The 27744-nt window shown below is 40.3% G+C and overlaps 4 protein-coding genes across 7 annotated transcripts; all 4 read left to right on the forward strand.

The window, feature by feature from the left end:
* Nucleotides 1–816: 816 nt before the first annotated feature.
* On the forward strand, nucleotides 817–3844 carry LOC109187516. Its single transcript, XM_019337727.1, has 4 exons — nucleotides 817–963; nucleotides 1062–1150; nucleotides 2795–2987; nucleotides 3380–3844. Exons 2-4 carry the CDS (start codon nucleotides 1097–1099, stop codon nucleotides 3508–3510), a joined length of 378 nt encoding a protein of 125 aa, XP_019193272.1. The 5' UTR covers nucleotides 817–963; nucleotides 1062–1096; the 3' UTR covers nucleotides 3511–3844.
* Nucleotides 3845–4231: 387 nt separating this feature from the next.
* LOC109187513 (mediator-associated protein 2-like) lies at nucleotides 4232–6124 on the forward strand. Of its 2 annotated transcripts, none has more exons than XM_019337724.1 (5): nucleotides 4232–4526; nucleotides 4668–4856; nucleotides 5241–5316; nucleotides 5413–5496; nucleotides 5630–6124. In XM_019337724.1, exons 2-5 carry the CDS (start codon nucleotides 4728–4730, stop codon nucleotides 6007–6009), a joined length of 669 nt encoding a protein of 222 aa, XP_019193269.1. In that variant the 5' UTR covers nucleotides 4232–4526; nucleotides 4668–4727; the 3' UTR covers nucleotides 6010–6124. The 2 variants fall into 2 exon arrangements, with proteins under 2 accessions (XP_019193269.1, XP_019193268.1); XM_019337723.1 differs by having other exon boundaries at nucleotides 4232–4525; nucleotides 4663–4856.
* A 7263-nt stretch (nucleotides 6125–13387) lies between these two features.
* Nucleotides 13388–19112, forward strand: LOC109187504 (phospholipid:diacylglycerol acyltransferase 1-like). The gene is made up of 6 exons (XM_019337705.1): nucleotides 13388–13918; nucleotides 14297–14519; nucleotides 14647–14930; nucleotides 15345–15672; nucleotides 16744–17003; nucleotides 17990–19112. Exons 1-6 carry the CDS (start codon nucleotides 13467–13469, stop codon nucleotides 18474–18476), a joined length of 2034 nt encoding a protein of 677 aa, XP_019193250.1. The 5' UTR covers nucleotides 13388–13466; the 3' UTR covers nucleotides 18477–19112.
* A 655-nt stretch (nucleotides 19113–19767) lies between these two features.
* LOC109187505 (polyadenylate-binding protein-interacting protein 4) lies at nucleotides 19768–26496 on the forward strand. Of its 3 annotated transcripts, none has more exons than XM_019337706.1 (16): nucleotides 19768–19955; nucleotides 20632–20698; nucleotides 21297–21458; nucleotides 21531–21677; nucleotides 21799–21932; nucleotides 22085–22275; nucleotides 22543–22720; nucleotides 22800–23036; nucleotides 23388–23500; nucleotides 23654–23723; nucleotides 23830–23866; nucleotides 24022–24269; nucleotides 24444–24590; nucleotides 25190–25282; nucleotides 25387–25449; nucleotides 25929–26496. In XM_019337706.1, the coding sequence occupies exons 3-16, from the start codon at nucleotides 21356–21358 to the stop codon at nucleotides 25956–25958; spliced, it is 1791 nt and encodes a 596-aa protein (XP_019193251.1). In that variant the 5' UTR covers nucleotides 19768–19955; nucleotides 20632–20698; nucleotides 21297–21355; the 3' UTR covers nucleotides 25959–26496. The 3 variants fall into 3 exon arrangements, with proteins under 3 accessions (XP_019193251.1, XP_019193252.1, XP_019193254.1); XM_019337707.1 differs by having other exon boundaries at nucleotides 20562–20698; nucleotides 25929–26428; XM_019337709.1 differs by having other exon boundaries at nucleotides 19769–19955; nucleotides 24082–24269; nucleotides 25929–26428.
* Nucleotides 26497–27744: the final 1248 nt, after the last annotated feature.

Genomic DNA, 27744 nt, shown 5'->3' on the forward strand with positions numbered 1-27744 from the left:
TGTTCAATTAAATTGAGAATTATGACATACTGATTATTTTGAGAAATGTCTCTAGTCTCTATTAGTAACTACGCAATGATGTGGTCCATTATGAATTTCATCTCCATTAGTAGTAATATCACTCATGTTATTAGTTTAATAATAATAGTAATAATAATAACTACAATAAATAAGTATACCTTTGTAACATGTGAACTCGATCAATTCATATGTAAACCAACTTTTATAGTGTTGAGTTAGGGAGCATAAGTCAAAATTCTTCCAACAATAATGCAGAGTTAATCTACAGGTAAATCAGGTCGATCATATCACGTGTCCATATTGAGGGACTTTAATTAATAACATGACTGAAATTAAGTTTCAAATACTATCTACATTCATCAAACTAGTTATAAACCCCCAGGACCATGTGTCCCTACAGTTGTTGAAAGAGAACAATCACAAGTTGTTTAATTAGCATCTACGTTCTCATCCCAACCTATATACTTTTGCTCATAACTCATAAGGAGTCGTTGCCCTCTGAGTTTCTAACACTACTAATTGATATATGCTTTGAATTTTTGTAAATTTTGAATCTCACTCTACTATTAAAAGATGAAATATAAGTTGATTGATCCGATCACTTCAACTAAGTCGTGGAAAAATGTAAGATAATGATTAATTATGAGGTTGGTACTTAAAAAAAAAGAAAAAAAAAGAAAAAAAAAAACAGGAGCAATTCACCTAATGGGGCCCAGTGTTGGGGTTTGGACATCTCCACTGGACTATAGGAAAAGTGCCGCGGGGTGGTTAGTATAAACTAACGCTAAAGTGAAAAAAACCAAGCCAAAGGAAACAATACAGAAGCAAGAAAACAAGCCACTCAGGTAACCAACCACCAGTCTCCCTTCACTCCCCGTCTTTCTGCACTCCAAATCAGATGTGGATGTAGATGTGAAGTGAAAGCCCTCGAGCTCAGTACAGGTACGACTCCATAATTGCTCACTTTGCGTTCCATCGTCTTTCAATAATTGTAGGCGGAATTCGCATGATCTGACTTTCGTTTCCGGGGAATTTCTTAGGTTTATACTCGCTTTTTGCGCTTGGATTTCGAGCGATGAGCAGAGACAAGCTGCCGGAGATTCTCGATTTCTTCATTTGGACTGTGGAGGTATTTCCGATTTTCTTCTCATAATTCCCTGGCAGATCTCGTTTTTGTTGCTTTTGTTATTGGATCGCGGTCTCGTGCTTAAATTTTCGGTGTTTTTTAATATTGATTTTGTGAATTACGTTACTCTGCAACTTCTCGGGAACTGATTAGTTATTTTAGCATCTTATAGCTCAACGGCAAAATGCACAGGTAGTTGCCAAAATGTTAGAACCTTGATCCTTGAGTAGCTTGTTTGTACTTTACCGGGACAGAAAATAGGATACCTAAAAATTTTTGCGGCTGCAGTTTCTGTTTTACTTTTATTGAGTTGGAGATTTAGCAGATTGAAAAGTGAAGGTTGAATTCGAGCAAGGGTTAAACATGACTGTTTCCACACTCTATATATACAGTTTGGTCTTCGAACCTTGCACGGAGTAGTTTTCTAGTGGTCTGTTTACTATTTAGAGATATAGAACGCTCTCTTTGTACTTTTGTAGAGAGTTAATAATTGTTTATGACGGTATAATTCTTTGGGGTTATTTTCTTGTTAGGAATCTGCGTCAACATAATGAATGCAAAAATAGATTCCTCTTTTGAACCTGATGGAAAGGTGAAGTATCTTGACACTATAAGTGACGACTTGAAATTGTTGAATGTTGATAGGCCTAGAATACTTAGAGAGTTTGAGCAAAAGAACCCAGTGACTGAGGCTGCCACATGGTTTGATAGTAAGCAATGTTGCAGACGGCACTAGGCGCTAGGCGCTAGTTGGGCGCCTAGTGCCTAGGCGGTTGAGTAATTTGACTATATCGTCTTTACTTTTGCCTAGTTGCTCACTTTGCGTTCCATCAGTTGAGTTGGGTACCGAATCGGCCGATTAGTTGGTGAGCCGACTAAAAGCCGCCTAGGGCTGAAATTGCCTCGGCCTAGCGGCACCTAGCACCTAGCGGCCGCCTAGGCTGATTTTTACAACACTGCTACTGAGTTTACTGAGCACTTATTAGGACCAGAACTTAAAAATAGATGCTAAAAGGAAAAATGTTTCGTTGAAGCAGCCTATCAATAAGTCCTAAAATGACTCCTCACACAAGTTCTGATATATATATATATATATATATATATATATATATATATATATATATACACACACACACACACACACCACTAATTCATGGAAGAATTCTAGACATGGATGAAGTCCTCAGTTTCCTCTCGTGTTGCTGAAGGTTTATTTTGTTGCTTCCTGTCAATCATCATGGTTTTTAAGAAAGCTTATGTCCTGCAGCCGCAGTGTGTTTACATGAATAGGCTCTATATTTTGATTGTTTTGCACATGTTTTCACAAGATTCCAAAGAAGAAGGGAATGCCTAAGCTTGGTATTAAGCATTACCAGATTTAATAGACAAAGCCATAAATTTAAATCCTTTTCAGTGCTCATGTCTTCCATTTGGATTGTGTAATGTTTTTATTTATTTATTATTTAAGTATTCTGGATGTGTAATATTAGAAAGTGACCAATATAATATACTATACAGAGTAATATAAAAAGTCTGCACCATGCGACCATGCCACCATATAAATCTCTCTGGTTGGGGGGAAATTTAGATAAAGTGTTATGATATTTGGTAAACTAACTTGCATTTGGCTACACCTTTTTTTGCCAGGATGTGGGTCTGTGGCTAGAAGAAATAAATCTTGGTAACTATCGCCAAATTTTTAAAGAAAATGGTGTCAATGGAGAGTACTTGGAGGGGATGTCCATGTTCACAACTGAACAGATATTACGGTTTATAAGAAGATGCCACATGAAATGGGGTGATTTCATTACATTGTGTAAGGAGCTCCGACGAATAAAAGGTCAACCTCTCTCTCTCTCTCTCTCTCTCTCTCTCTCTCTCCCTCTCTCCCCCTCCCGTAAGCTGTATGATTTTTGCCCATAGCTTAATGTGAAATCTTGATAAATTATTGCCCCTGCTGTGGAATGTTAACCAATGGATAAACAATTATTGTAGCCTAATTTAGTTTAAAATGTTAACCAGTGCATTACTGTCCTCTGTGATAGTTTTGTTCAATGACCAGTTATGTGGGTCTTGAATCCCCCGTCATCAAGGACAACTATGTGTTTTGATGCTACTAGGATTTGCCACTTCCTAATTCACTGGATGAAACATGTGTGCTAAACAACTTTTGATAGTTCAATTCTACCCAACCATGTTGTCTTTCTTTACTAATTCAATGCTTTTCTTCAGTGGCTTGCTTAAAGGGGGAGCAAAAAGTTCGCCAGCCATGGTGGGCTCCATCATGCCTATCTGTAGTCTTCGCTAAGGCTGCCAAGCGCAACAGGCAATCGAGAGTGGTCTCATTGAAGCTGGAACCTTGAGTTGCCTTTCACTTGTCCATGTATACTTTCTTCCTAGAGGAAGATGACAAGTAGGAAACCACTTTCATATGTGTTTTTCTTTTTTTGTTCCCAAATTTCTTTTTGCATCCCTAATGTTGTCATTATGCCGTTTGTGTTAGCTCTTTGGGGGAACTACAGGCCGTTGTCCAAGCCCTTGTATACGTAATTTTGTAGTTGTGTAATCTAGTTGTGATGTAATTAAGTCACAGTCATGTAAATCTAGATCTGAGACTCTAAACATGATGTCCCAGATTCAGTATCGATTCCCCTTAAAAAATATATATACAATATGATGATGTAAACCTTTTGTCAATATTTTATGCTTGGTGACGAGACTATACACTATTAGACTGCATACTGAATATACTAATTTTTAATGATTGTTTAAAATTTAAATTATCTTCACATGTTTCTTGGTGCGTGTTGGTATAGAGATGATCAGTTTAGATGGTTCCACTGCAATGATAAATGAATTTTGAAACTAGATCGACAATATTGTCGTTATTCAGCTCAATTGGAATGCTTATGTATTACCCAAAATGGGCCTAACCCAACGGGCTGGGCATGTTTAACCCGTGTTTTGAACGGTTGGGTCCGTATTTGACCTGTATTAGATATGGGCCAAACAGACTGAACCCGGGTAACCCGCCCGTATATATAAAACATACTAATTCCGCATCTCCTTCTCCGCGACTCCGCCTATACGCCTCGCGTGGGTTGCGACCAGCGAGTCTCACCGACGGGCGACGGCGGCACTACTCCGGCTGCGACGGCGCTACTCCGGCTCCGACGGCGCATCTCCTGCTCCAGTGTCCACTGCAGCCCTGCTCCGTGAGAACCGAGAGGGGAGACCGCGAGAACCACTGCTCCGTGTCTCCGTGACGGCTGCCGGCTGCCGGCTCTCGGCTGACTGCTGCTCGCCTGCTTCACTGGACGGCTGGAGCTGAGTGCTTACTTCTCTACGCTACCGTCGCTACGCCTCTACTGAGTACTGGTAATAATTATTTTTTAGTAATTTATATTTTCTTTAATATTTATGATTTTGTTGTGAATATGATTTGTGGTTGCTGAATCTTGCTGTAATAGTGTTACTGTAATAGGCCTTATTGTTGTTGACTTGTTGTGGTTCAGGATTATCTGTAGTGTCCCCTGGTTATATCTATTAAACTTTCCCCGGGAGTTGAGTTACCAAGCAAATGGATGTTGCTAATGAATTGGGTTACAAACCTCCTTCTGATTTTGTGGAGGATAAGAGAGATCCACTTGTTGAACTTAAAGTAACGGATTCAACTGAGCTCTGGCTCATCCAATGGCCCCTAAATCATGTATGCTCTTTATTGCAGACTCTTAGCTTCATTTACACTTCACATAATCTGATGCTTACATTTTATGGTATAATGAACTTACTATCAATCTTGATGGACTTTGGATATATTGCGATAGAAAGGACTAATACTTGCCCAATTTACAGAAAATTTAATATATCTTGTAAATGAAATATGGTGATAGTATAAGGACCTGAAGTTTTCCAATGATAATTATTTGCCTTTGTATGCATATCTGCATCATGAATTCATGAGGTAGAGAATATTTGTAATTTGCAAAGAACAAGGATAATTTGAACACATAAGTATTATTATATAATCATACATTATATTTCTACTCTTCATTCAACTTTGAACTAATCACTTTTTTTTTTTTTGTTGCAGTCTTCAGATTTTGATGGGCAAGTGTCACTGAAACTTGATAATGATGGGCATTTAGGCAGCTTTGAGAGTTCTTCTGGCAAGTATTTTGAGCAAAAGTTTAAGTATTTTTTGTCTTTATGTTTACAGTCCTTCTTTCTTAGCAAATTTAATCAACATGTATTCTTGTTGACAGGAAAATCTTATGATGTTTTCAATTTAAAAGCCCAGGATCCAGTTGGAACGGTATTTCTATCTTCTGCATCAGAGGCAAAAGCTGGTCTGTGAAATTTTAGATTAGACAACATTATTTTTAAAAGACGGGAACTTTCTTGTATCTGCCTATTAGACCTTTGTTAACAGTATTAATGTTTTGTCACCATGCTTTAACTACCTTTGTGATATTTTGGCAGTTGGAAAGATTTCGCGCCATGTTTCTTTTATTCACTATCCAGAGCCTAGTGAATTTCAGAAACACAACAAAATGAGTTTGAAGGAGATAGCTCAGAGGTCTTCAACGATGACAAAGACAAGTTCAGTTTTCCATCCTTCAAGTGGTACTAAAAGTAGTAAGCATAAAACTTCACAATCTACGAGTATGTATACTACCAACACTACTCCTAGTAGCCAACAGAAAAGTTCCAAATCCAAATTGGGTGAGCCATCTAAGACTCTGAAGAAAAGAAGCAAGTCCATGGACCAGGATTCTGGAAGAGGCAACAGTGCAGTTACCACTTCTGGATCAGCCGGGCATTCTCAAGAAAGAAAAGCAAAAAAGTTGAAGGCTAATTGAATCTTCAAACTGTTATAGCTGCTTCCATTTATCAGATCTGTTTCAATCTTGATGCACAATTTTGAGGAAGATACAGAGAATCATACAGAATATTAAAATGATTCACCGGCTTGTCTAGATTATTATGTGGATATTGGGCTTTGGCTAACATTTCACTCTAATTTTTATTTGATTCAGTGAAACCTGAAAGAGGAAGACAACAAATCTTCATCCATTAACACTGTATTATATAAGATAAGAATGTAGATTCAGGAATAAATAAATCATCCATATTACATTACATATATATAATATGAATGCATAGTAGATAATAGATATCCATCTATCAGCAGATAATTGTTAAAAGATTATGGCCCCCAGGAATGGCAGGCCAGGCATCAAGTTTAGCTGAAAGAAATCTGATTATTATGACAAAAAATACATTTAAAGAATTTAAAATTTAACCCAATTAATCATTTAATTTGTGTTTTGGGTCCAAGAAAAGTCGATTTTTTTAAAGCCTGCCCAAGGAGATCATTTTGCATTTTTCAAGTTGGGATCTAGTTAAGTAGTTAGTCCAAATTGTATTAGTCAACACCCTTTTCCACTCCCTCGCATTTTATATTGCATTTTTTTATTTTGAATATTAATCTCGCGTTTCACACCATATATAAACTATTTCTTATTTATATCACCAATTAAAAAAAAATGTAGTATTTATTTATAACTACTTTTCAATGTACTAAAATACAAAGAGTCAATATCGCTTTAACTGGGAATCAAACACACGATCTCCTATTTAAAAAAAGTCACTTCATACTACCAGAGCACAAGATCATTGGCCGATTTAACATTATTTTAATGGCCGATTTAACATTATTTTAATACCGGAAATAGTAAAAAAGTTTAAGAGTTGGGTGCATAAAGAAACTGTTTAATACTAGAGAATTTGAATTCAATATTTAAATAGTAAAAATTTCAGGAGCGGGGTGCGTGAATTTCAACTTTTCATCTAAGAGAGTCAGAATTTCAACTTCCCATCTAAGAGAGTCACCTTGTGCCACTAGACCACAAGGTGCAAAATTTTGATATATTTAGTCTATAAAATTTTCACAATTAAGATTAAAAACGAAAAAGGATTTTCGTACGGATACAGTATAGTAAATTAGTTGAAAACTTACTGATAAGGTATATGCCCCGGGTCCGTGCCATCGCTCGCAGTCGGGTCGGGGTCAAAGGCGACGGGTCAAACCCGAGATGGGTCAAACCCGCCGCCTCGGAGGCCTTTAAAAGGGCTTCTAGCCCTTTGAGGAGGGGATCTTTTTGGCCCATTTGGCTTCCTTCCCCATCTCTGGGCTCTCTCTCTCTCCCTTCCTCTCTTCTCCCCTTTCTCTCCAACACAGAGACACACACAAGCAAGACATTAATAAAAGAGAGGATTTGAGATATATTTCTGGTGTTCTTCCCCTTGTTTATACAGATACATATTCATCCAGTACAAACACCCTTCTATACGGGGAATTAGTACTATCATTTTGGCGCCGTCTGTGGGGACCCGGGCAAAGAGCTCTGTTCCTACCATCGAAGAGCTACTGGAGAATTTGGCAAGTGATCCTCCATCTACTAAGATCTCGCCATCATCATCACCGTGAATCATCTTTGCTATCTGAAACTTGCCATCAGCCATGCAGCACCAAAGCTAGAGTTTCTCACCATGCTGGCTTGCTTCATCATCGTTGTTATCCTCCTCTACAAATCCAGTAAATGGCCGGAAATCCATCCAAAGAAAACATAAAGAACAGGTTTTGTAAACCAGGAGACCTCGATTAGGGGTTCATGCATGGAGCCATCAGCGTAACTACTGTAGCTGTGAGGCTCTACGAGCTCCATCATCGCCGGGTTTTAGCTCCGCCACCCCTCGCCGCCGCCGTCCGCCATCGGCGTGGCCTGCTTTGCCACCATCGCCAGCCACGAGCCACCGAACTGCCAAGCTTAGCCGGAAGCAGGGGAAACCGGTGGAGCTGCTACGCCGGATTTCTTGCTGGTCCACCGCCGCCGCCACCGCTGCTAGTTGCGCCGAGAAGATGGAGGAGAAGATGGAGGGATGCCGATGCAGTTCCCGCCGCCACCAGCCGTCCGCGGTGCAGTAGAGAGAGAGGCAGAGAAGACCCGGCGCCGTGCTGCTACCCACCGGCGTTGCCTGCCTCTGGGATGCCGGATTGAAGCAGAGATCGGGAGAAGAGGGAGGAGGTCGCCGGATTCCTTGCTGGTCCGCCGCCGCCGTCCAGCTCTGCCGCCAGTCGTCGCCAGTCACGCCCCCGTCGCCGGCCTGCTGTCTCCGTCGGAGAAGGCTCGAGGTCCATGGCGCCGTTGTGGATCGGAGTCCACAGATTTTTGTTTAAAAAAAAAAAAAAAAAGAGAAGCGGAGAAGAAGAGGAAGAAGAGAAGCAGAGAAGAAGAAGAAGAAGAAAAAAAAAGAAGAAAGAAGAAGATGGAGTTGGTGGCAGGTGATGATGAAAAAAGGACAAAAAAAGTCCAAAGCATTAATTGTGGAGCATGATGGCATTTGTGGTGGAGGGTGGTGTCACGTGTGAAGCTTTGAAGATGAAGACAAATTACATTATTTATAATTATTTGTAATTTTTGTAATAGTCTAATTTAGACTAGTTAGGCCCATAATTTAAAATGGGCCGTAGCATTTTATTTTCTAAGTGTATAGGCCCAATTACAAATTGTATAGGTTATGGGCTTGTACCTAGGAAAATTTGTAATAGGTCCGGTTAGGTTGCTATTCCCACCACCGGCACTAAGAGCCCGGTCAGGTCGGCCTCGCCACCACCGGCTCCCTCGGTTCCGACCGATAACGGTGTCCGAAGACCGAAGACGGGCGCTTCGCCCCACACACCTCTCCCTCGGTTCCGACCGATAGCGGTGTCCGAAGATTGAAGATGGGCGCCTTGCCCAGCAGCCAAACCGGCTCTAATAGCCGTCACTCCTCTCCCTCGGTCCCCACCGATAGGGGTGTGCAATCGGGCTCTAATAGTCTCAGTTCTGCGGCTCTAATAGCCGACTGACCCTTGACCGGGCGAGGCAATCGACTGGTCATATCGCCGATCGGGGAGGTCGACACCACGGCATATTCCCCGATCCGCCCGCTCCTCTCCGGTACTGCACTCACTCGCGCCCCGAGCGCGCACAGTGGGGGCTAAATAGGAAGGGAGTGCCACAGGTCCCATGCTCGGGAACACCCCATGCAGCGGGCCCTCGTGAAGTGTTTAGGCCCACACTCGGGAATCCCCCAATCGAGGCGGCCAAACAGTGCCTGAAGAAGTATTCCGAGGCCCGAAGGCCGGGAATCACGGTTCGGGCCGGCACTCGGGAAACCCCCGATCGTGACGGCCAAGCAGCAGTTGAAGCAAGCCTAAGGCTGAGAAAGGTTCCAAGGCCCAAGAGTCGGGAACTGCAGTTTGGGCCCAAGGTCGGGAATATCCCGTCCTAAACGGCCCACCCGAAGACCAAAGACCACGCCCTAAGTTCGCCCGGCCGCTAGTTTCACTGTCACACGCCCTTATACTTAAGTACGTCTGACAGTGGGGGGCTGGGCAGGATAGGCCGGGTCGAATCGTCTGCTCGGATAACATATGACATGTGGGTCGCCCGAGGCCATGCGCCTGGTCGGCCTAGAGCGGCTGGTTCAACCCGTCTGCCCGGGTAAGGCGATGCTGGCATGGGGGTCGCCTGGAGGCTATTAGCCCGGTCGTCCAACGCGCTTTCCCACCTCGAGTAGGTCGGCACTGCCACCTCCAACGAGAAGGGGAAGTGAGCCACGCGCCTTGTTAGACCGAGTAGGTTGGCACTGCCGCCTCCGGTGTTTCTAAAGACCAGTTAGGTTGGCCTCGCCACCACTGGCACTCTATGACCGGTTAGGTTGGCATTGCCACCACCGGGTCTATGAGTCCGGTTATACCGGTTGATACCGCTTCTTAGCGATGCCGCTTTTCAGCGATGAATTCCGCTTTCCGGCGATGCATATATCGCTTTTCAGCGATGTATTCCGCTTCCTAGCGATGCCGCTTTCCAGTGATGAATTCCGCTTTCCGGCGATGCATATATCGCTTTTCAGCGATGTATTCCGCTTCCTAGCGATGCCGCTTTTTCAGCGATGTATTCCGCTTTTTAGCGATGCCGCGTTTTAGCGATGATATGTCCGCTTTTTAGGCGATGCCGAGCGATATGCTTGTTCCGCCTCTTAGCGATGCCGCGTTTTAGCGATGTTTCCGCTTTTAGGCGATGCCGAGCGATGTGCTTGTTCCACCTCTTAGCGATGTTTCCGCTTTTAGGCGATGCCGAGCGATGTGCTTGTTCCACCTCTTAGCGATGCCGCGTTTTAGCGATGTTTCCGCTTTTAGGCGATGCCGAGCGATGTGCTTGTTCCGCCTCTTAGCGATGCCGCATTTTAGCGATGATGTTTCCGCTTTTAGGCGATGCCGAGCGATGTGCTTGTCCGCCTCTTAGCGATGCCGCGTTTTAGCGATGTTGTTTCCGCTTTTAGGCGATGCCGCGCGATGTGCTTGTTCCGCCTCTTAGCGATGCCGCGTTTTAGCGATGTTGTTTCCGCTTTTAGGCGATGCCGTGCGATGTGTTTACCGCCTCTTGGCGATGCCGCTTTTAGCGATGTGTTTACTATCTTTGTGTGATGCTTTACCGCTTTTTTTAGCAACGTGTGTGTATCGCTCGTTAGCGGTGTTGTGCCCGATCGTCGGCGCGGTAGTTATAGCCGGGTGCACTCACATTGCGGACCCGGTCAAGGCACTTCGCGACCGCGATGTCGTTTCCCGGACGGTAACCCGTCGTATCCACTCCTTTGTGCTGACGGTTCTTGCACCTGCGGGAGTGGGGGCTGCGCTGGCCCGAGCAGCTCGTCTGCGTTTTAGTTTGCCCGAGTAGAGCGTTCGTCGGTCGAAACGGTCGAATCACGTTCGCTTCGCCCAGTAACGTTTCGCCCGAATGAATCCGATCTCTCGGTCACAAGCGGATCCGACCCCGTAGTCGGTTAGATGGGTCTCCAGATCGCAGTCGAATCGACAGCACAGTCGTGCCCGGCAATCCAGTCGCGAACCGGCTGGGCTCGGCCTTTCGCAAGTTGCGTTGCGAGCTCGACCACTGGGTCGGGCGCTCCCTTTCGGTCTACCGGACTATGTCTGAGCGTTGCACTCTTTTTTCCTTTGGCTAAAGTTTTTCCCACTGGGTTTTTTGTTAGCCTAAGGTTTTTAACGAGGCAACCGGCATATGTCACGGACCGTGTGACTCGTTTTCCAGCCCGAACCCTTCCTCGATGCTCGTCGTCAGGGCACGGGCTGTGGGGGCTTTTGATAAGGTATATGCCCCGGGTCCGTGCCATCGCTCGCAGTCGGGTCGGGGTCAAAGGCGACGGGTCAAACCCGAGATGGGTCAAACCCGCCGCCTCGGAGGCCTTTAAAAGGGCTTCTAGCCCTTTGAGGAGGGGATCTTTTTGGCCCATTTGGCTTCCTTCCCCATCTCTGGGCTCTCTCTCTCTCCCTTCCTCTCTTCTCCCCTTTCTCTCCAACACAGAGACACACACAAGCAAGACATTAATAAAAGAGAGGATTTGAGATATATTTCTGGTGTTCTTCCCCTTGTTTATACAGATACATATTCATCCAGTACAAACACCCTTCTATACGGGGAATTAGTACTATCACTTACTAACACTGGCTCATTGGTGTTTCGAGTATATAAGTCTAGATACTACCCTAAGAATTCCTTTCTTGGAGTATGTTTAGGAAATATCCCCAGTTACTATTGACGCAGTATTATGGCAACCAAGGAGCTGATTTGTAATGGTGCGAGACGGCGTATTGGGATTGAAAATTCAACTTTAATATGGGAGCACCCCTTGCTCCAGGATGATTTTGATCCTATGATTAATACTGAGATGCCACCACAGCCGGCTGCATCTAAAGTGGCAAGTTTGGTAGACAAGGATACGGGTCAGTGGGACCACCGAATACTGACTGATATTTTTCAACCAAGTGAATTTTGAAAATACCCATCTCCTCGGAATATGATGATACATGGTATTGGCACGGGGACCCTAATGGTTGCTACACAGTAAATAATGGTTACAGGCTCATTGTTGGGAGCTATGAAAATACTAATAATGGGGTCTTTGATAAATGGTTTATCCTATGGAAATTGAAAATTCTACCCAAATGGAAGACATTTCTATTGAGAGATATGATATCCTCCCTACTACCAATAATTTGCTTATAAATAGGGTGGAGGTTGATCTGTTTGTGCTATGTGTGGAATTAGTCATGAGGATGTTATGCACTCACTAGTATCGTGTGGCTATGCAAGTTCCATATGGGCTCAATCTAACATTCCAATCTCCAATGTTATAACAAATGTTTTCCATGAATGATTTAGTGCAGTTTTGAATATTCTAGACACTAATGGAATCATGTATGCAATTGCTATTTTATATCATATATGGAGAACACGGAATGGAGCGGTTTGGGATGCTTGCCTGCCAATGCCCAAGAAAGTGATCGCCACGGCAACCGCCACCATGCAGGCGTGGAATCAGGTTCACAGCACCACTGTCGCACTGTCATGAGCTGGACGAACCGCTACTGCCGATGCTGTCAACGCTGCTGCCTCTGCCCAACCGATGCCGAGCTCGTCGCCGACAGCTGCTGGACCACCGCATGCTGCTGTACTGAGACCAAGGAGGTGTTACGTCGACGCCAGATATCGCCACTCCACGAACTCGGCTACGGTAGGGGCGGTCCTGCTCGACGCCGATGGAGGTTTTATCCCGGCCTACTGCGCCCCTCTTCTGAGCTGCTTTTCTCCACTTATGGCCGAAGCGGTTGCGTGCAAAGAGGCATTATCATGACTACGGGCTCGTGGAGAACATGTGGTCCAATTACACACAGATTACCATACGCTACAACACCATCTATCCTCAATAAGTGTTACGCCCCTATTATACGATGGTTATGCTTTGGATGGTTGCAAAGCATACATGCTAACATTTGACGTCTGTTTAGTTAATTTTATTCCTAGATCACAGAACTATTTAGCTCACAGTTTAGCTTCTATTACTTTTAAACATGTTATGACTATATATTAGGACACCGTCCTACCAGACTCTATTTCAGCATTTTTCTAAATATATACACATTGATTACTTTAAAAAAAAAAAATTAGTTGAAAACTTAAAATTTGATTACACTCAATGTGAAAAGATGGCACGTGGTGACTGGTGAGGATCCATCAGTCCCGCTAAATAAAAAAAAGTCAGCAAACCAACCATAGATCTCATTCCACGTCAGACAATTATTATTGTCCCCACCGGGTCCCACCAGACTCTTCTTCCATCACTTCCATTAAAAGGCTTGTCTCCCTCCGCCTTATCCCGCCACCGCTGGATTGGACGGAGCAGAGCGAAGATGTCGTCGTTAATCCGCAGGAAAAGAGCGCCGGAAAACGAGAAGCCGGAAGCGTCGAATTCGAGACCGAGCAGCGAGGATGACGAGAAAAAGAAGAAGAGCAGGCCGCCCAGGGTGCCGAGAGGCAGGGGCGAGAGGAGGAGCAAGTGGTCCTGCCTCAACACTTGCTGCTGGCTCGTCGGATGCATCTGCACAGTGTGGTGGGTTCTGCTTTTCCTCTATAATGCGATGCCGGCCTCGATCCCGCAGTACGTCACGGAGGCGATTACAGGGCCGGCGCCGGATCCTCCCGGAGTCAAGCTGTGCAAGGAAGGATTGAAGGCTAAGCATCCGGTCGTCTTTGTTCCAGGGATTGTCACTGGCGGGCTTGAGCTCTGGGAGGGACATCACTGCGCTGAGGGGCTGTTCCGGAAGCGCCTTTGGGGCGGCACCTTCGGCGAAGTGTATAAAAGGTTACTCCGTATTCCTTTTTTCCATTTCGCTTTCATTTCAAGCACTTTTTGGGCATTCCTTTTATGGAAATGCATATTATCCATTTATCCTTTAGCTACTATGCTTTCTGGTTTTGCTTTATTTGAGCAAATATTACTATAACTTTCTTCGATTTTGTTACTATATTTATAATAATGGTCATTTAATGCTAGTTTGGTAACAATCACGGTGCACAAATTCTATCAAGTAATAATCATTCGTTTAAAGTGGAAAACTATTTTTGATTTGATGTTAATAAAGGCTGTAACTAATTACTTAATGTTATTTTTCCTATAACAAGAAATATACTGCTGGTAAGGTGTTTACGAATACTTGGAACTTTGATTGATGCTCTGCAGACCTTTATGCTGGGTGGAACATATGTCACTAGACAATGAAACTGGGCTAGATCCATGTGGAGTCAGGGTTAGGCCAGTTACTGGACTTGTTGCTGCAGATTACTTTGCCCCGGGATATTTTGTGTGGGCAGTTCTGATTGCTAGTTTGGCTCGAATAGGATATGAGGAGAAAACTATGTATATGGCTGCATATGATTGGAGACTTTCATTTCAGAACACTGAGGTATGCATTCAGTTTGTTTTTACTGTCCAATGCATGATAAGTTATGATTGGTAGCAATTATGAATCCAATTTACGAAACAAAACTACTTGAACTGTTTTCAAATATATCACTAATTGAATCCATCAGGTCCGGGATCAAGCACTAAGCCGTATAAAAAGTAATATAGAACTGATGGTTGCTACAAACGGGGGTAAAAAGGCAGTAATTGTTCCACATTCAATGGGTGTTCTGTACTTCTTGCATTTTATGAAATGGGTGGAGGCACCGGCTCCAATGGGTGGCGGAGGTGGACCAGATTGGTGTGCCAAACATATTAAAGCTGTAATGAACATTGGTGGGCCGTTTTTAGGCGTTCCAAAATCTGTTGCTGGACTATTCTCAGCTGAAGCAAGGGATATTGCTGTTGCCAGGTAAACTTTGATACATGCTCTTTGTTTTCTGTGACGCTACAAAAACAATATCCAACAATTTAGGCAAGTAAACTAAATTGTAACCTTAAGAATCAATTGTAAATATAGTTCTGATAATTTCTTGTTTTTGGGCGTGTACCAAAATCTTAGCAGTACTTTTAAGCATATATTGGTGGTTGATTGGTTGGTGCATATCATAGTAGTCGACAAAGTCAAATTTGGTGTGAGACAGTGTGATCAGTGGTTTCATAATACAAGGCTAAATTGTCATTGAGTGGGAAGATTTTTTTAGTTTCTGAATTATATTCTCTGCATGAATAGAATCTCTTTACTATCCAAGCTCTATGAAGCACATTCATTCATAAACTTGTCTTGCATGTACCAGGGTTTTTTGATAATTTTCCTTGGTTTTAGGGCAATAGCACCAGGTGTTTTGGAAAAGGATATATTCCGTATTCAAACACTACTGCATGTTATGAAGATGACAAGGACGTGGGATTCAACGATGTCAATGATACCAAGAGGAGGGAACACAATCTGGGGTGGTCTTGACTGGTCTCCTGAGGATGGCCATTCTCCTTGCAGGAGAAAACGTAAAAGTAACACTACCCAGATTTCAGGTCACGATGGGAATCTAAATGTGGAATCTAAAACAAGTAATGTGACATATGGAAGGATGATTTCATTTGGAAAGGATGCTGCCAAGGCAGATTTATCAGAGCTAAAGAGGATTGACTTCAGAGTATTTTTTTCTTCTTTTCAAAACTTGCATTACTATTATATATTCACCTATTTCTTCTGATTGATATGTTTTTGTATTTTTCATCCCGGCAATGGGAAAAAAATACCTTTATCTTGCCAATTTTGAAGAGCATGACTAAATTAGACATGCCAATACTCAATTCAATTAAGCAAGAGGGTGGAAGTTAAAGAGGATGTGAATATGTAGTTTTACTGAAGCAAGTGATTTGTTTGTTGATATGATGTCTTATCTAGAATGAAATTCCCATTTAGGAAAATAATGCAACTTTGAGATCTAGTCATGGTTTGTAAATTTGTATTGGTTGTGTGGCTTTGAGATTTGATTTGTTTTTAGGGGGTGCGGGGGGAGAGGGGGGGGGGGGGGGTCTGATTTTGGGATCTAGACATAGGATGTGTTGTAATCAGGGGTGGGTGATGGGTAATAAAGGGGTTGTTATCTAACAAGTCTTTCTGTTAGCAGATTTTCCCTTTAGATAGTAATTCAACTTACCATAGTCTTGATCAACATATTGATTCCACTAATAGTTGAAATGGCCTTTATGACCTTTGTATGTGGTGAATCCTCCTATTTGCTTATCAGTACAAAGTCTGACTAAAGTAGTATTTTCTGTGATTCCATTTCAATACCCTGTAACTTGTTGCCATCCTCTCACGTGAAGTATTGAAAGTTTGGTTCTTGATACTTGAAGCGTGCATTAATTATTGCTCTGTTCTGAAGCATATGTCATGCCTAGGAATTAAGCAGAATACTCAAGTGCTTGTGCTAGAGTTAGGAAAAGATAGGTCCCAATTTGTAATGCGATAATCATTAGTAGTGGGAATATTACAGGGGGATTCTGTTGATGATTTGTTAGTTCTTGTATAGACAATGACAAAAAGGAGGAGTAAAGAGGATGTTGAAGCAGCTTCTTTCTCATCTCTATCTTATATTTAATTTTGCAATTTTCTGGTTTTTTGACTCAAAAAGAAATTTACTTATTCAAACTGAAGTTATGAAAGATTTATGTTTTTAGTTTCTTGCAGGAAGTGATTTGTGATTATTTGAATGCAGGGTGCTGTTAAGGGAAGAAACATTGCAAACAGCACCTGTCAGGATGTGTGGACAGAGTACCATGAAATGGGAATTGGCGGGATCAAAGCAGTTACAGAATATAAAGCCTATACAGCGGATGACCTTCTGGATTTGCTTCAATTTGTTGCACCAAGAATGATGGCACGTGGTAGTGCTCACTTTTCGTATGGGATTGCTGAAAATTTAGATGATCCAAAGTATGAGCATTATAAGTACTGGTCAAATCCATTGGAAACAAGGTGAGAGAACTCTTGTTTGAGACCTTTCAAACAAACTATCATGTTATTCTGTAACCCATACATTCAAAGCAGATCAACTTTAATTTCATAAATGTAGTATAGTGGATTCTTCGGTCTACACTCACACTTCTTCCCTCATGCTGCATGAAAAAAAAAAAGAAAAAAGAAGTCATTATCATTCAAAACAGATCTAGATAGTCCTAAACTTCCAACACAGGCCTACCCAAAGGAGATTTTGTGGGTGTTGGAGGTTGGATATTGTTTAATCCATTTATGGTAACTGGCACATTTCTTAAGGTCAAAGTAATTTCTGGAGTTTTCTCAACTGAATTTTTTTTTTTTTTTTTTTAATAAAAATGATTGGCTTGTCTTGTCTAAGGCTGACCAGGTACCTTAAGATTCCATACTTATTTCCAGAAACCTGCTTTACCAAAAGTATTTAGAGGTGAAATGGCATTGTTTACCTGGTTTCCACAGGATGAGTTGAATGTAGATTTGAAGTGCATTCATCACTGTTATGTGTGCTTTCCATCTCCATCAGTTTGAATATATATGTCTCTGTCTGAAATATTGTTGTTATACTTTTTTTTATAGGTTGTTTTGAGGACAGGTCATACAATGTGCTTTAATCTGTTTTTTTTTTTTTTTTTTTTTTTTTAAAACGTACTCTGATTCTGTTGCTGAACTTTGATCTTCTTCTTCTTTAGCTGCCCTTCCTTATTTTTTTAGAGCCTTATCACTTCTGTATTAAAATATTTTAAAGATATAAAACTTTTATATATATATATAGATTAGCATTTATATGAGGACACCCCCTTAGGTGATAACGTGAGAGCCAACATGAATGCACGCAATCTACTCCATAGACCATAGTAGATTGTGTGCATTCACGTTGGTTCTCACCTAAGGGGGTGTTCTCACTTGATCGCAAGCATACATACATACATATAACTGCACTCTCATCCTGACTATTTTTTGTTCTGCAGGTTACCAAATGCCCCTGACATGGAGATCTATTCAATGTATGGAGTCGGCATTCCAACTGAAAGAGCATATGTTTACAGACAAGTCTCATCTGCGGCAGAATGCGACATACCATTTCAAATTGATACTACAGCAGATGATGCAAATCCAGAAAACTGCTTGAATGATGGTGTTTTTACTGTTGATGGTGATGAGACAGTTCCTGTTTTAAGTGCAGGTTTCATGTGTGCAAAAGGATGGCGTGGGGAAACTAAATTTAATCCTTCCGGAATTAAAACTTACATAAGGGAATACGATCATGCTCCCCCAGCAAATCTTCTTGAAGGTCGTGGAACCCAGAGTGGTGCCCATGTAGATATCATGGGAAATTTTGCTTTAATCGAAGATGTAATGAGGGTTGCTGCTGGTGCTACAGGTGAAGAGTTGGGAGGTGATCATGTTTACTCGGACATCTTCAAGTGGTCTGAAAAAATTAACTTACCTCTTTAAGACGGTGAGTGTGCTGTTGTATCTAGAATTTATTCGTCTCAATCTGCTAATTTGACATTCATTATTCTGAGTTCATAGTCTGGTGATGCTCACTACTGGATGGTGACAGTGTTGCATGATAAGATGCCCGCTGTTATGTTCTATGGCATTAAAATGCACCAGGCACCAGCATCATTTTAGACTTCCTGGAACTGTAAAATGCACACAGCCGGTTAGCACATGTCAGATGTTCGGTTCTTGTTCTACTGCTCTCATTGTTTGTTGTCTGATATGGCAATTGCATTGGTTTAGATTTTAGAGGGTTGAGACTACTAAAATAAAAATTTGCCAGAAATACTGTATGGTGGTGGTCTGCTGTCTGAAATCTGCTGCTCCTGCTCATCTCTGGACCAAGATGATGGATGGAGTGTGAGCTTAAATCTGCATTTTCTCTTATGTAACAAAGTTCATGTCACTCCATAAACGACAGGACAAAATTTGTTGTACTTTGATTAAACCTGGCTTCAAATGTTCATACATTGTTAGCTAGTGAGCAGTTGAGCACTGAATCTATGCAGTGCTGCAAATGATTTCTGTGCTTTCTGTTACTGAACTCTCCACAGTATATTCAATCATCTCATGATTTATTGAGTCATTTTCTCAAATCTTTTTAATCAAGAACCAACCAATCCAAATTTGGGAATATGACCAAATTGTCAAATTTTGCACCACACAAGCCACAAATTCAGTATTCGATCAACACATTACTATTATCTAGAGATCATTTGCTCAATAATGATGACAAAATAAACTTGGGATGTGTTCTCAACGGAGTTTGATTAATTTTATTTTGTAAAAAAATGTAAATATCAGTAAAACTCTTGGCGGGAGCTGGCGAGCTGCCTATTGATTTTCTCAATTTGAGCCGATCAACAATTTAAGCTGATTTACCTCTTTATTTATGAATTTCTCTCATCATTAAAACAAATGTATAGAGTAAATAACAGTCAATTTTTTTATTTTTTTTATTTTTTATGTACTCAGGATTTCCACCCGACACAATGACTAATTCCGACACCTTTTTTGAATAGAATAACTATCTTGAAAATTTAAAATTACTCTATACCCAAAGATAAAAATCAAACTCAATGATGAATGAGTCATTTCTACTGGACCACACCCTCCAGGATATAACAGTCAACTATGGCTTCATCAGGATCAGCATTTTATATCTTCGCGGTGAAAATGTGAAAATTGAAATCGAGGTAAATATGGGTCGGAAACCCGTACCCGACAAAACGGGGCATTTCATTTCGGTTTCTGCGGTCTATAGTTGGCTCTTTCCGGCGCTAACCCCTACGGACTCGCTGAGACTTGACGTCCATTCTTCAAAATTTCTATTCTCATATCCAAAGTTTTCTCTCCGATCAAACCCATTGTGTCGTCTCTCGGAGCATATTCTCCTCTTCCGTCATCCTCTACCAATCCACCATTACACAGGTGAGCACTGCCTCTCTATGCATAATATGTACGTGTATGTGCAATTCCTAGATCATAGGGTTTCGATCATTTTATCTAGGGTTTTCTAGTCAAACTCAGGAAATTACGCATTCCTCTTCTATTAAGATCGCAATTACAACTGGCTGTTGTTTGTTACTCCGTAATATTTTAAATTTTCTTCTTTAATGTCGTCTGCTGAAACCAGTTTTTTTCATTATGGATTAGAAGTTTTTGATTAGGCGATCCCTTATCTTCGTTTTAAAATCTGTTTGTTATATGATAGCTTGTCGAGGTTGGCATTAAGTTGTTGATTCATGAGAGATAAGGAGGGAACCTGTGTTTTATGGAATACTTTTCTCCTTAGAATGAAACATTATCAGCTGAAATTTAATTGGTCCTTTTCTCTCTGTGTTGCTCTTTTTGGTCATTATTCTTGTTTAAATATCAATATAATGAATCTGAATGATGTTGCTGGCTGTGTTCTGCTTTCTGTAACTATATTTCCTTGCATATACAATCTGGCTTAGTAGGTTTAACAGTTTTATGGAGAACCTTTTGTTTGTTTATGTGTGTGTGTGCATGCATGCACCTATGTGCCTTCTGTAGGTCTCAGCCTCTGTGATATGACTGAGCAAAGCTGCATCTGTTAACACATCTTGCTCACCTCATTTTGCAGTGATGATACCCATGCTGTAAACCTTCACGGACAGCTGTACAGGCACTTTGTTCAGTGACAATTCAAGGTACTGCTCTTACTTCTAGTCATTGTATGTAAGAGAACTCTATTTTTCTTGATTAATGTGTTTCCTATTCTCTATTGGATAATTGCTATTTGGTTCTCTTAACAATCCAGTCTCAAGCATTAGTCATGAGATTATTTCTTGCTAGTGCTGATAAAGTAAGAAAGTTGTGGTTACCTGACAGCCAACATCAAAATGACTGTATGGAGTGGATTCCATGAAATAGCTGCTCCATATTCCATAGTAGGTCGGACCATAAAAACTTGGGAGCCAAAGAATTAATCTAGTCGACTGCAAGCCCATAAACAGATTCACATAATTGATGAAGTTGATGTCCTTTATTGTAGTCTTCACTCTTCTTGGTTCTATTAAAACCTTATGATGGTTGATTGGTTTTCCTTTGAGATTCACTTGATGAGAGGATATTCATATGGTTTTATATGAATGCCTATTGGAATCTTATCTTATCACATCTTAACTTTCAAATGAAGAAAGTGTGAAAGAAATAGAAGAAATAGCTTCATTGATATTTTAATTGCAACAACATTCATTATATTTCACTTCCCCAAAGGTAACTTAATTTTTATTTTGTTCTTTGCAGTTACTAGCTAAATCTTAGTTGAATCTCCTGTCGATCATATTATCCATCATCTTTTGAGGATGAATATGCAGCAAGCTGTGCAGACCAAATCTTCTGTCAATGGATTTGGCCGTCGTAAGCTGCAGAATGCAAAAGCAAATTCCATCCGGTTGACAAGTGCAGGTGAGAGGTTCTGCCTAAACAATTTTTTATGTTCATTTAATGTCACTAGCTCTTACTTAAAAGATGTTCTAGGTAAAGGGGGAGGGTTTGAAAGCTCTCCACGTGATCGACTATTTTATGTAACTGCATGCCTTATTGGACATCAAGTGGAAGTACAGGTGTTGGATGGTTCAGTTTTTTCAGGGATACTTCATGCAACTAATGCGGATAAGGATTTTGGTATGTTAGGAAAAACCAATCATCTGGTCATTTTTCTTTCTGTTGGTATCTTAGTTGTTAACTTCTTTTGCAATACAATGATAATTGTAATTACACTCTCTCTTGCACTAAATTGTTGCAGATATTGTTCTGAAAATGGCTCGCTTGGTAAAAGATGGTTCTCGTGGACAGAACTATACTTCTGAATCCCTTAGCAAGCCTGCATCAAGGACATTCATAATTCCAGCTAAAGAGCTTGTGCAAGTTACATCTAAGGTTTCCTGCCTTCTGTATTAACAATTACATTATATAGATTTCACAATATTATTGAGTAGTATAAAGTTTGTATACAGATCCAGTAATCAGGCTATTCATTTATGACATAGGTAAATATATAAGATTTTACATCTTTTGTTTGTTTGAAACAGGGTGTGCATTTAACCCCAGATGATGTAACAAATGAGTACCAGCGGGAAAAGCAGCATGAGTTAATGACTGATTCATGCATATCGCAATCTCGGTCTATTGAGGTGGAGCGAGAGTTGGAACGCTGGGTACCTGATGATGACACTCCTGAGTGTCCTGAACTGGATAATATATTTGATGGCCATTGGAATAGGTTGTTGAAGTACCCTTTCCTGTGATTTTTAGCTGTTACTATGATTTATTGAATTGAACATGAGATTTGTTTCACTGTATAACCACCTCCACTTAGCAATCAGTAGGTTTGGAAGGATTATTACCATTCAACAAATGAACAAAGAATTACATATCTGATCTCTCATTTTCCCTTTTCGGAAGTAGTTGCCACTATGTGAAAAGAAAGACAGAATGTTTTGTGCCCTCTTGTGTTAACTTTTTTGAGCTTAATGCACATTCTTATTAGGGGCTGGAATCAATTTGAAGTAAATGAAACACTGTTTGGAGTAAAGAGCACATTCAATGAGGAACTTTATACAACAAAGCTTGAGAGAGGCCCTCAGACGAGGGATCTCGAAAGAGAAGCCTTGAGAATTGCACGAGAAATAGAAGGCGAGGAAACCCATGATCTTCACCTGGCTGAAGTAAGAACAGTAGCCTTCCTTTTGTTGAAACAATTTATTTATCTCAGCCCCCTATTTTATTTACTTTCTCTTGTTGCAGGAAAGAGGAGCTCAACTTCACGGAAACAATGAAATTGATGAGGAAACTCGATATTCATCAGTCTTTAGGGGGGTTGATGATAGTGGTTGTGATGATTGTGAGGACATTTTGTTGGATTCGCGCAATGATGAAACATTTCAAGATGTCTCTAGTTCAGTCATGGTAAAATCGTTCACCAGCATGAGCAGCAAAAGATCTAATGATGGAGCTCAAGAACCATCACGAACTTCATCTATGGTATAACTCCTGTCAGTTAGATTTTATGTTTGATGGCAATAGCATTGTAGGATGAAGCCATAGGACAAGTATCTATACTTGGTATAAGACCATCTGGTGAGCCAGTAAATTTCCATGTTTGTGTGTTTAAATTTGAGGAGTATTCCTCTTATCAAGGGTAATGGTGAGGTAGTTGATGGGATCCTAGTTTTGTGTCCCTACAGTGCTCAACTTCAAATTCTTGTTCATTTCAGATCATCTGGTTAAGGCTTGATTTGTTAGTTTGCCTAGTATATGATATATTAATATCGGAGCTCTTTGTATATTCTTCAGAGGTGTCCTGGTTTATTTTGATTACATCCTAATGTGCAGGATGAAGCTCAGTTGTCTCTATTGAGTACTTGTGGGGCTATCTCTTTGATTGGTTGTGACAATCAGGCAAAACAGCTGTCGGCTGAACATGTTTATGTTATGGATGATAGCAGGTCTCTCTTGTCTTTCATTCTATTGATATGTTAGGATCAATAAGTAGACTGAAAATTTATGGCTTAAAAGGCTACTGTATTGTGCCTCTTTAATTGAGCTTCCATAGTAATCTAATTGTTGGAATGTCTCTAATTGAGAGCCCCATTACACAGGGTTCATGAGATTCAGATTAGTGAACAAACTGGAACTAGTTGCTCTAACACAGATGTTGGAAAGCAAATGGTGAGACTAAATTTGATTTCTTCCTGTGCAGTTGTCTTTCTACTTCATTTCACTGCTTGTATGTTGTTGATGATAAAAGCACTTCGTTTCATTTTAATTTGTGCAGCCAGTTGAAGAAGGGAGTGAAGTGTTAAAATCTGAGGGTAACTATACTATATGATCTTAGCTTTGTATTTCTAGGGCAGTTAACTTATTTAAACTAACACGTGGTGATATAATGGTCTTCTTGATCTTCCTTTCCAAACTTGTTTTAGCTATAAATGGCTTTCCTTGATTTTTATTTTTATTTTTTGGACAGCTACTTGTAGATCGCATGAAACTAAAAAGGAACCCTCTGATATGAGTGGATTATCTTCAGATATGCCTGAGGGCCAGGGGAAGATTAGAGGAACGGCACAATCTGCTAATTCTTGTACCCACAGTTCAGTTGTATCTACTTCGGACGGAGGTGGTACTGCCTTAGTTTCAGCTGGTAGTGGATTATCAAATAGCTCATCTGTGAGTTCATTGTCCTCAGAAAAATCAAATTTGAATCCACATGCTAAGGCAAGTAGCTTAAAGCTCTCATTCTTTCCTTCAAAAGAAACTATCATTTAAATGTATGTTTCTAGTAAAAAATATATCCACAGATTCACTTAATGCCTATTTTATTCAGAGTGTATTGCTGTATTAGTGTTTAAGGAATCTTATTAACCATCCATTTGTGCTGAATGTTATCAGGAGTTCAAACTAAATCCTAATGCAAAGAGTTTTCTCCCATCCCAATCACCTTTAAGACCTGCATCTCCAGTTTCAGATGGTTCCTTCTACTACCCAACAAATGCGTCTCCTGTTCAACACATGCATGGCATGCCTGTGGGTGTTGGGGTAAGTGATTCTGGTATGCCTATTCTGTTTATAGGTAGTTATATTTTCATTCCCTAGGAGCTAAATAAACACTGTAAAGTGTGAAAGATAGACGGAGTTGCTTGTGAATTTAGCTAAAGTTAAGAATTACTTGATATGTGTTGGATGTCATTCACAGATACTATTTCATTGTGTGAATGTTACATCTCCTCCCTCTTTTGCTTGAGAATAAAAGAATATCATATAGATTTCATTCATCAGTTAACAAATTTTTGGTATATGATTGGTTGTGAGTTGTGACAAGTAGTTATACACTTACTGACAAAGGGTGTGACCTTGACCACTTGACCCACTTGTCTGCTGTACTGGGACTTTTTTTTATTATTTTATTTTTTCCTATTTTTCCTTTGATGTAATCTTGCCATGTTTTAAATCAAATCATGTTGTCACCATGTCAAAAACTGGTTGAGAGTTTGCTAAGAATCTAAACATTTTAGAAGTTGCTTTTCTATTTGAAATGATTTTCCTTGTGACTGATTTTGAAGTGACCAAACACTACTATTTATTATAATACTTGTTTCGAAATGTTTAGTTTGTTTCTGATGATATGCATTTTGCAGATTGGACCATCCTATGCTGGACATCAGCCGGTTATGTTTAATCATCAGGTTGCACCAACGCCGCAGCCATATTTTCATCCAAATGGACCTCAGGTTTGTCTCCAATTGGTGGGGATTTTTATTTTTGAATATTTGACTTAGTATTCTTCATGCTTCTGAGCTAAAGTGAAACTTTATATGGGCCAATATTTTTGCAGTATGGGCAGCAGATGATAATTGGCCACCCTCGGCAAGTTGTCTACATGCCAACCTACCCTCCTGTAAGATTTTTTTTTTAATATATATAAAAAATCTTTTAAGCTATTATTGTAATCTAGTAATCATTATCATTATTATTAATGTAGTTATTTGTGTATTGATGTTTCCCTACTGGTTATGATCACATGTGTAGGGCTCTAGAATCTCTCTACCGGCCAACCTTCTCTTAAGAACAATTTCTTGATCCTTGACACTCTTAAGGCTTTATTAACTTTCCTTTCAAACCAGGATGTATGCCTTGTTGCATAGAATTAAATCTATAATTGACTATGGATTCTGAGTTACTGGACTTAAGTAGTTCAGTCCCTCCCCTGGTTTCTTTTTCTAGTGGCGGTGCACCCTTTATACTTGTGTGCTCAGAGCAGGAGATTAGTTTGTGTGCATTAGAAGTAAAGGGTGGAAATGGTTTTGCTTGGATTTTCTTGTCCAGGATTTAATCTGTTATTAGTCACTAATCGGACTGCTACTTGCATGTCGACAGGAAATGCCATACAGGAGAGGAGATTTTTAACTGGACAATTGACACAATATATCCTGCAACTTCTCAACGCATTGCTGACTGATGTAGGAATAATTTTTTACATTAGACTGCTCAGAACAGTTCTTTAGGGTGAACACCGGGATTGGATAATGTATCCAGCCAACAATTCTCTAAGCATTCTGGGCAATGTGGAAAATCAGTCATTTGAGTCATCATATAATGGTTCTGTAGGATTTAAGCTATAGCTTGATGGAGTCTCTCAAGTGTTCTTTATCACCGATTTTAATCATCCCCAAAATTGGCTAGGTAGGTTAAGTTTATCTTATACCATGTTGTACAAGTTCATCTCCCCGGCTAAAGCTGTGGTTGCTGATGCTTTGCACTTCGACTTTAGTTAACCTTTCTTATGCTGTTGCTGAATTTACTTTGTCTCTTACAAGTGTCATAATGTAAACAACCGTGCCGTCTTTGTTAGATTCATTGTGAATTGGGATTGGTCATTTACAATTTTATAATAATGTTTTTACTTTTTAGTAGGATCGTTAAATACTGTGTTTGATTTATTGACTATTGAGGCTTTCTATTTGGTGGATTACCAGAAATTTTGTTGGTGCTGATCTGGATATTTGAGAATATGAGATTATCAGTAATTGATTTTTAAGAAGGGATGATGCTCCATGAATAGAAAGATTTAGCATATATTAACTGCAATTTCAGTGGTTGATAGCTTAATATGGATGCTTAATAAGTTCATAGTACAATATTTTTTTTTTCACTTTTTAGACCTTAATTAATGCATTCTTAAGAGGTAATTGAATGGGCATATGCTGCGTAATTGCATATGGATACTTTCCATCCGTATCAATGCCGGTTTCAATGTGCTGTTTTGCTAATTGAAAATTAAATGAACTTTTTGGTTTAATAATTATTTTGCAACTTGCAATTGTCAACTGCCATTTATCATCAAACATACTGGCTGATTAGGCATTAGAATAACTTAATTATTATTATACTCTGTACAGCCCAATTATGTAGTGATGCAGAGAGATTCTGTGGTGCCAATTGAGTATCATAACTATATTTTATCACCCATTAGCTAGGATGCTTGGTAATAGAAAATATAACTTGTTCAAAAAAAAAAAACAAAGCATCTTATAAAGTTAGAACTAAAAATTAATGATGTTGGAAAAGAAATTATACACATATCAATTTGATTTACAGGAAAACCCACATTTATTATTCGATTGTATACTCTAAGTTGTTAAAAGAATAACTCTATCTCGTAATTATCAAATTAATTATCTGACCAACTAATTGATTGGTTGTGGTATCACTTGAGGAGCATAAAATTTGCCCATAGAATTGCATTTAATTTGCAGCTGACACTGATATGATGTCCAAATATGCGATGGCTATAAATATCAGGAAAAGCCACCCCATGTATCAGAGCTGAAGTAACTTGAATTGCCAAGTTTAGGCTGACTTGATTGATTCACATACTTCATTCTTACCGCATAATGGAATGTGATAATAATGAGTATAGTAGTTTTACTTTATCATCTCCACCACTAATTATAATAATGAGTTAATATCATTCCATCAAATTTGATGTAAAAGATTTAATTAATTCACCACAAATAACGTACATTAGTAATTTAGACTTTCTCTTTCCAAAAAGGTTGAATCCTTAACTCTAACCCTCCACACCCTGGCCTGACAGAGCATCTGGGAGGATGTGAACTCAGCTGAACACATAGGTTGTTCCCACATTGTCGCTGTTGAGACTCAATTCCTGATCATTCTTCCCAAACTACTT

This window comes from Ipomoea nil, unplaced genomic scaffold, assembly GCF_001879475.1.
Source record: "Ipomoea nil cultivar Tokyo-kokei standard unplaced genomic scaffold, Asagao_1.1 scaffold1421, whole genome shotgun sequence".
Classification (NCBI taxonomy): domain Eukaryota; kingdom Viridiplantae; phylum Streptophyta; class Magnoliopsida; order Solanales; family Convolvulaceae; genus Ipomoea; species Ipomoea nil.

Coding starts and splice junctions, on each gene's coding strand:
- LOC109187516 (XM_019337727.1), top strand. CDS start 1,097: ATGAGCAGAGACAAGCTGCCGGAGATTCTCGATTTCTTCATTTGGACT. Junction 1,151..2,794: donor TCTTCATTTGGACTGTGGAG/GTATTTCCGATT, acceptor TTTTTTTGCCAG/GATGTGGGTCTGTGGCTAGA. Junction 2,988..3,379: donor GGAGCTCCGACGAATAAAAG/GTCAACCTCTCT, acceptor GCTTTTCTTCAG/TGGCTTGCTTAAAGGGGGAG.
- LOC109187513 (XM_019337724.1), top strand. CDS start 4,728: ATGGATGTTGCTAATGAATTGGGTTACAAACCTCCTTCTGATTTTGTG. Junction 5,317..5,412: donor CAGCTTTGAGAGTTCTTCTG/GCAAGTATTTTG, acceptor TCTTGTTGACAG/GAAAATCTTATGATGTTTTC. Junction 5,497..5,629: donor TGCATCAGAGGCAAAAGCTG/GTCTGTGAAATT, acceptor ATATTTTGGCAG/TTGGAAAGATTTCGCGCCAT.
- LOC109187504 (XM_019337705.1), top strand. CDS start 13,467: ATGTCGTCGTTAATCCGCAGGAAAAGAGCGCCGGAAAACGAGAAGCCG. Junction 14,931..15,344: donor AGGGATATTGCTGTTGCCAG/GTAAACTTTGAT, acceptor CCTTGGTTTTAG/GGCAATAGCACCAGGTGTTT. Junction 15,673..16,743: donor TAAAGAGGATTGACTTCAGA/GTATTTTTTTCT, acceptor ATTTGAATGCAG/GGTGCTGTTAAGGGAAGAAA.
- LOC109187505 (XM_019337706.1), top strand. CDS start 21,356: ATGAATATGCAGCAAGCTGTGCAGACCAAATCTTCTGTCAATGGATTT. Junction 23,724..23,829: donor CAGATGTTGGAAAGCAAATG/GTGAGACTAAAT, acceptor TAATTTGTGCAG/CCAGTTGAAGAAGGGAGTGA. Junction 24,270..24,443: donor ATTTGAATCCACATGCTAAG/GCAAGTAGCTTA, acceptor GAATGTTATCAG/GAGTTCAAACTAAATCCTAA.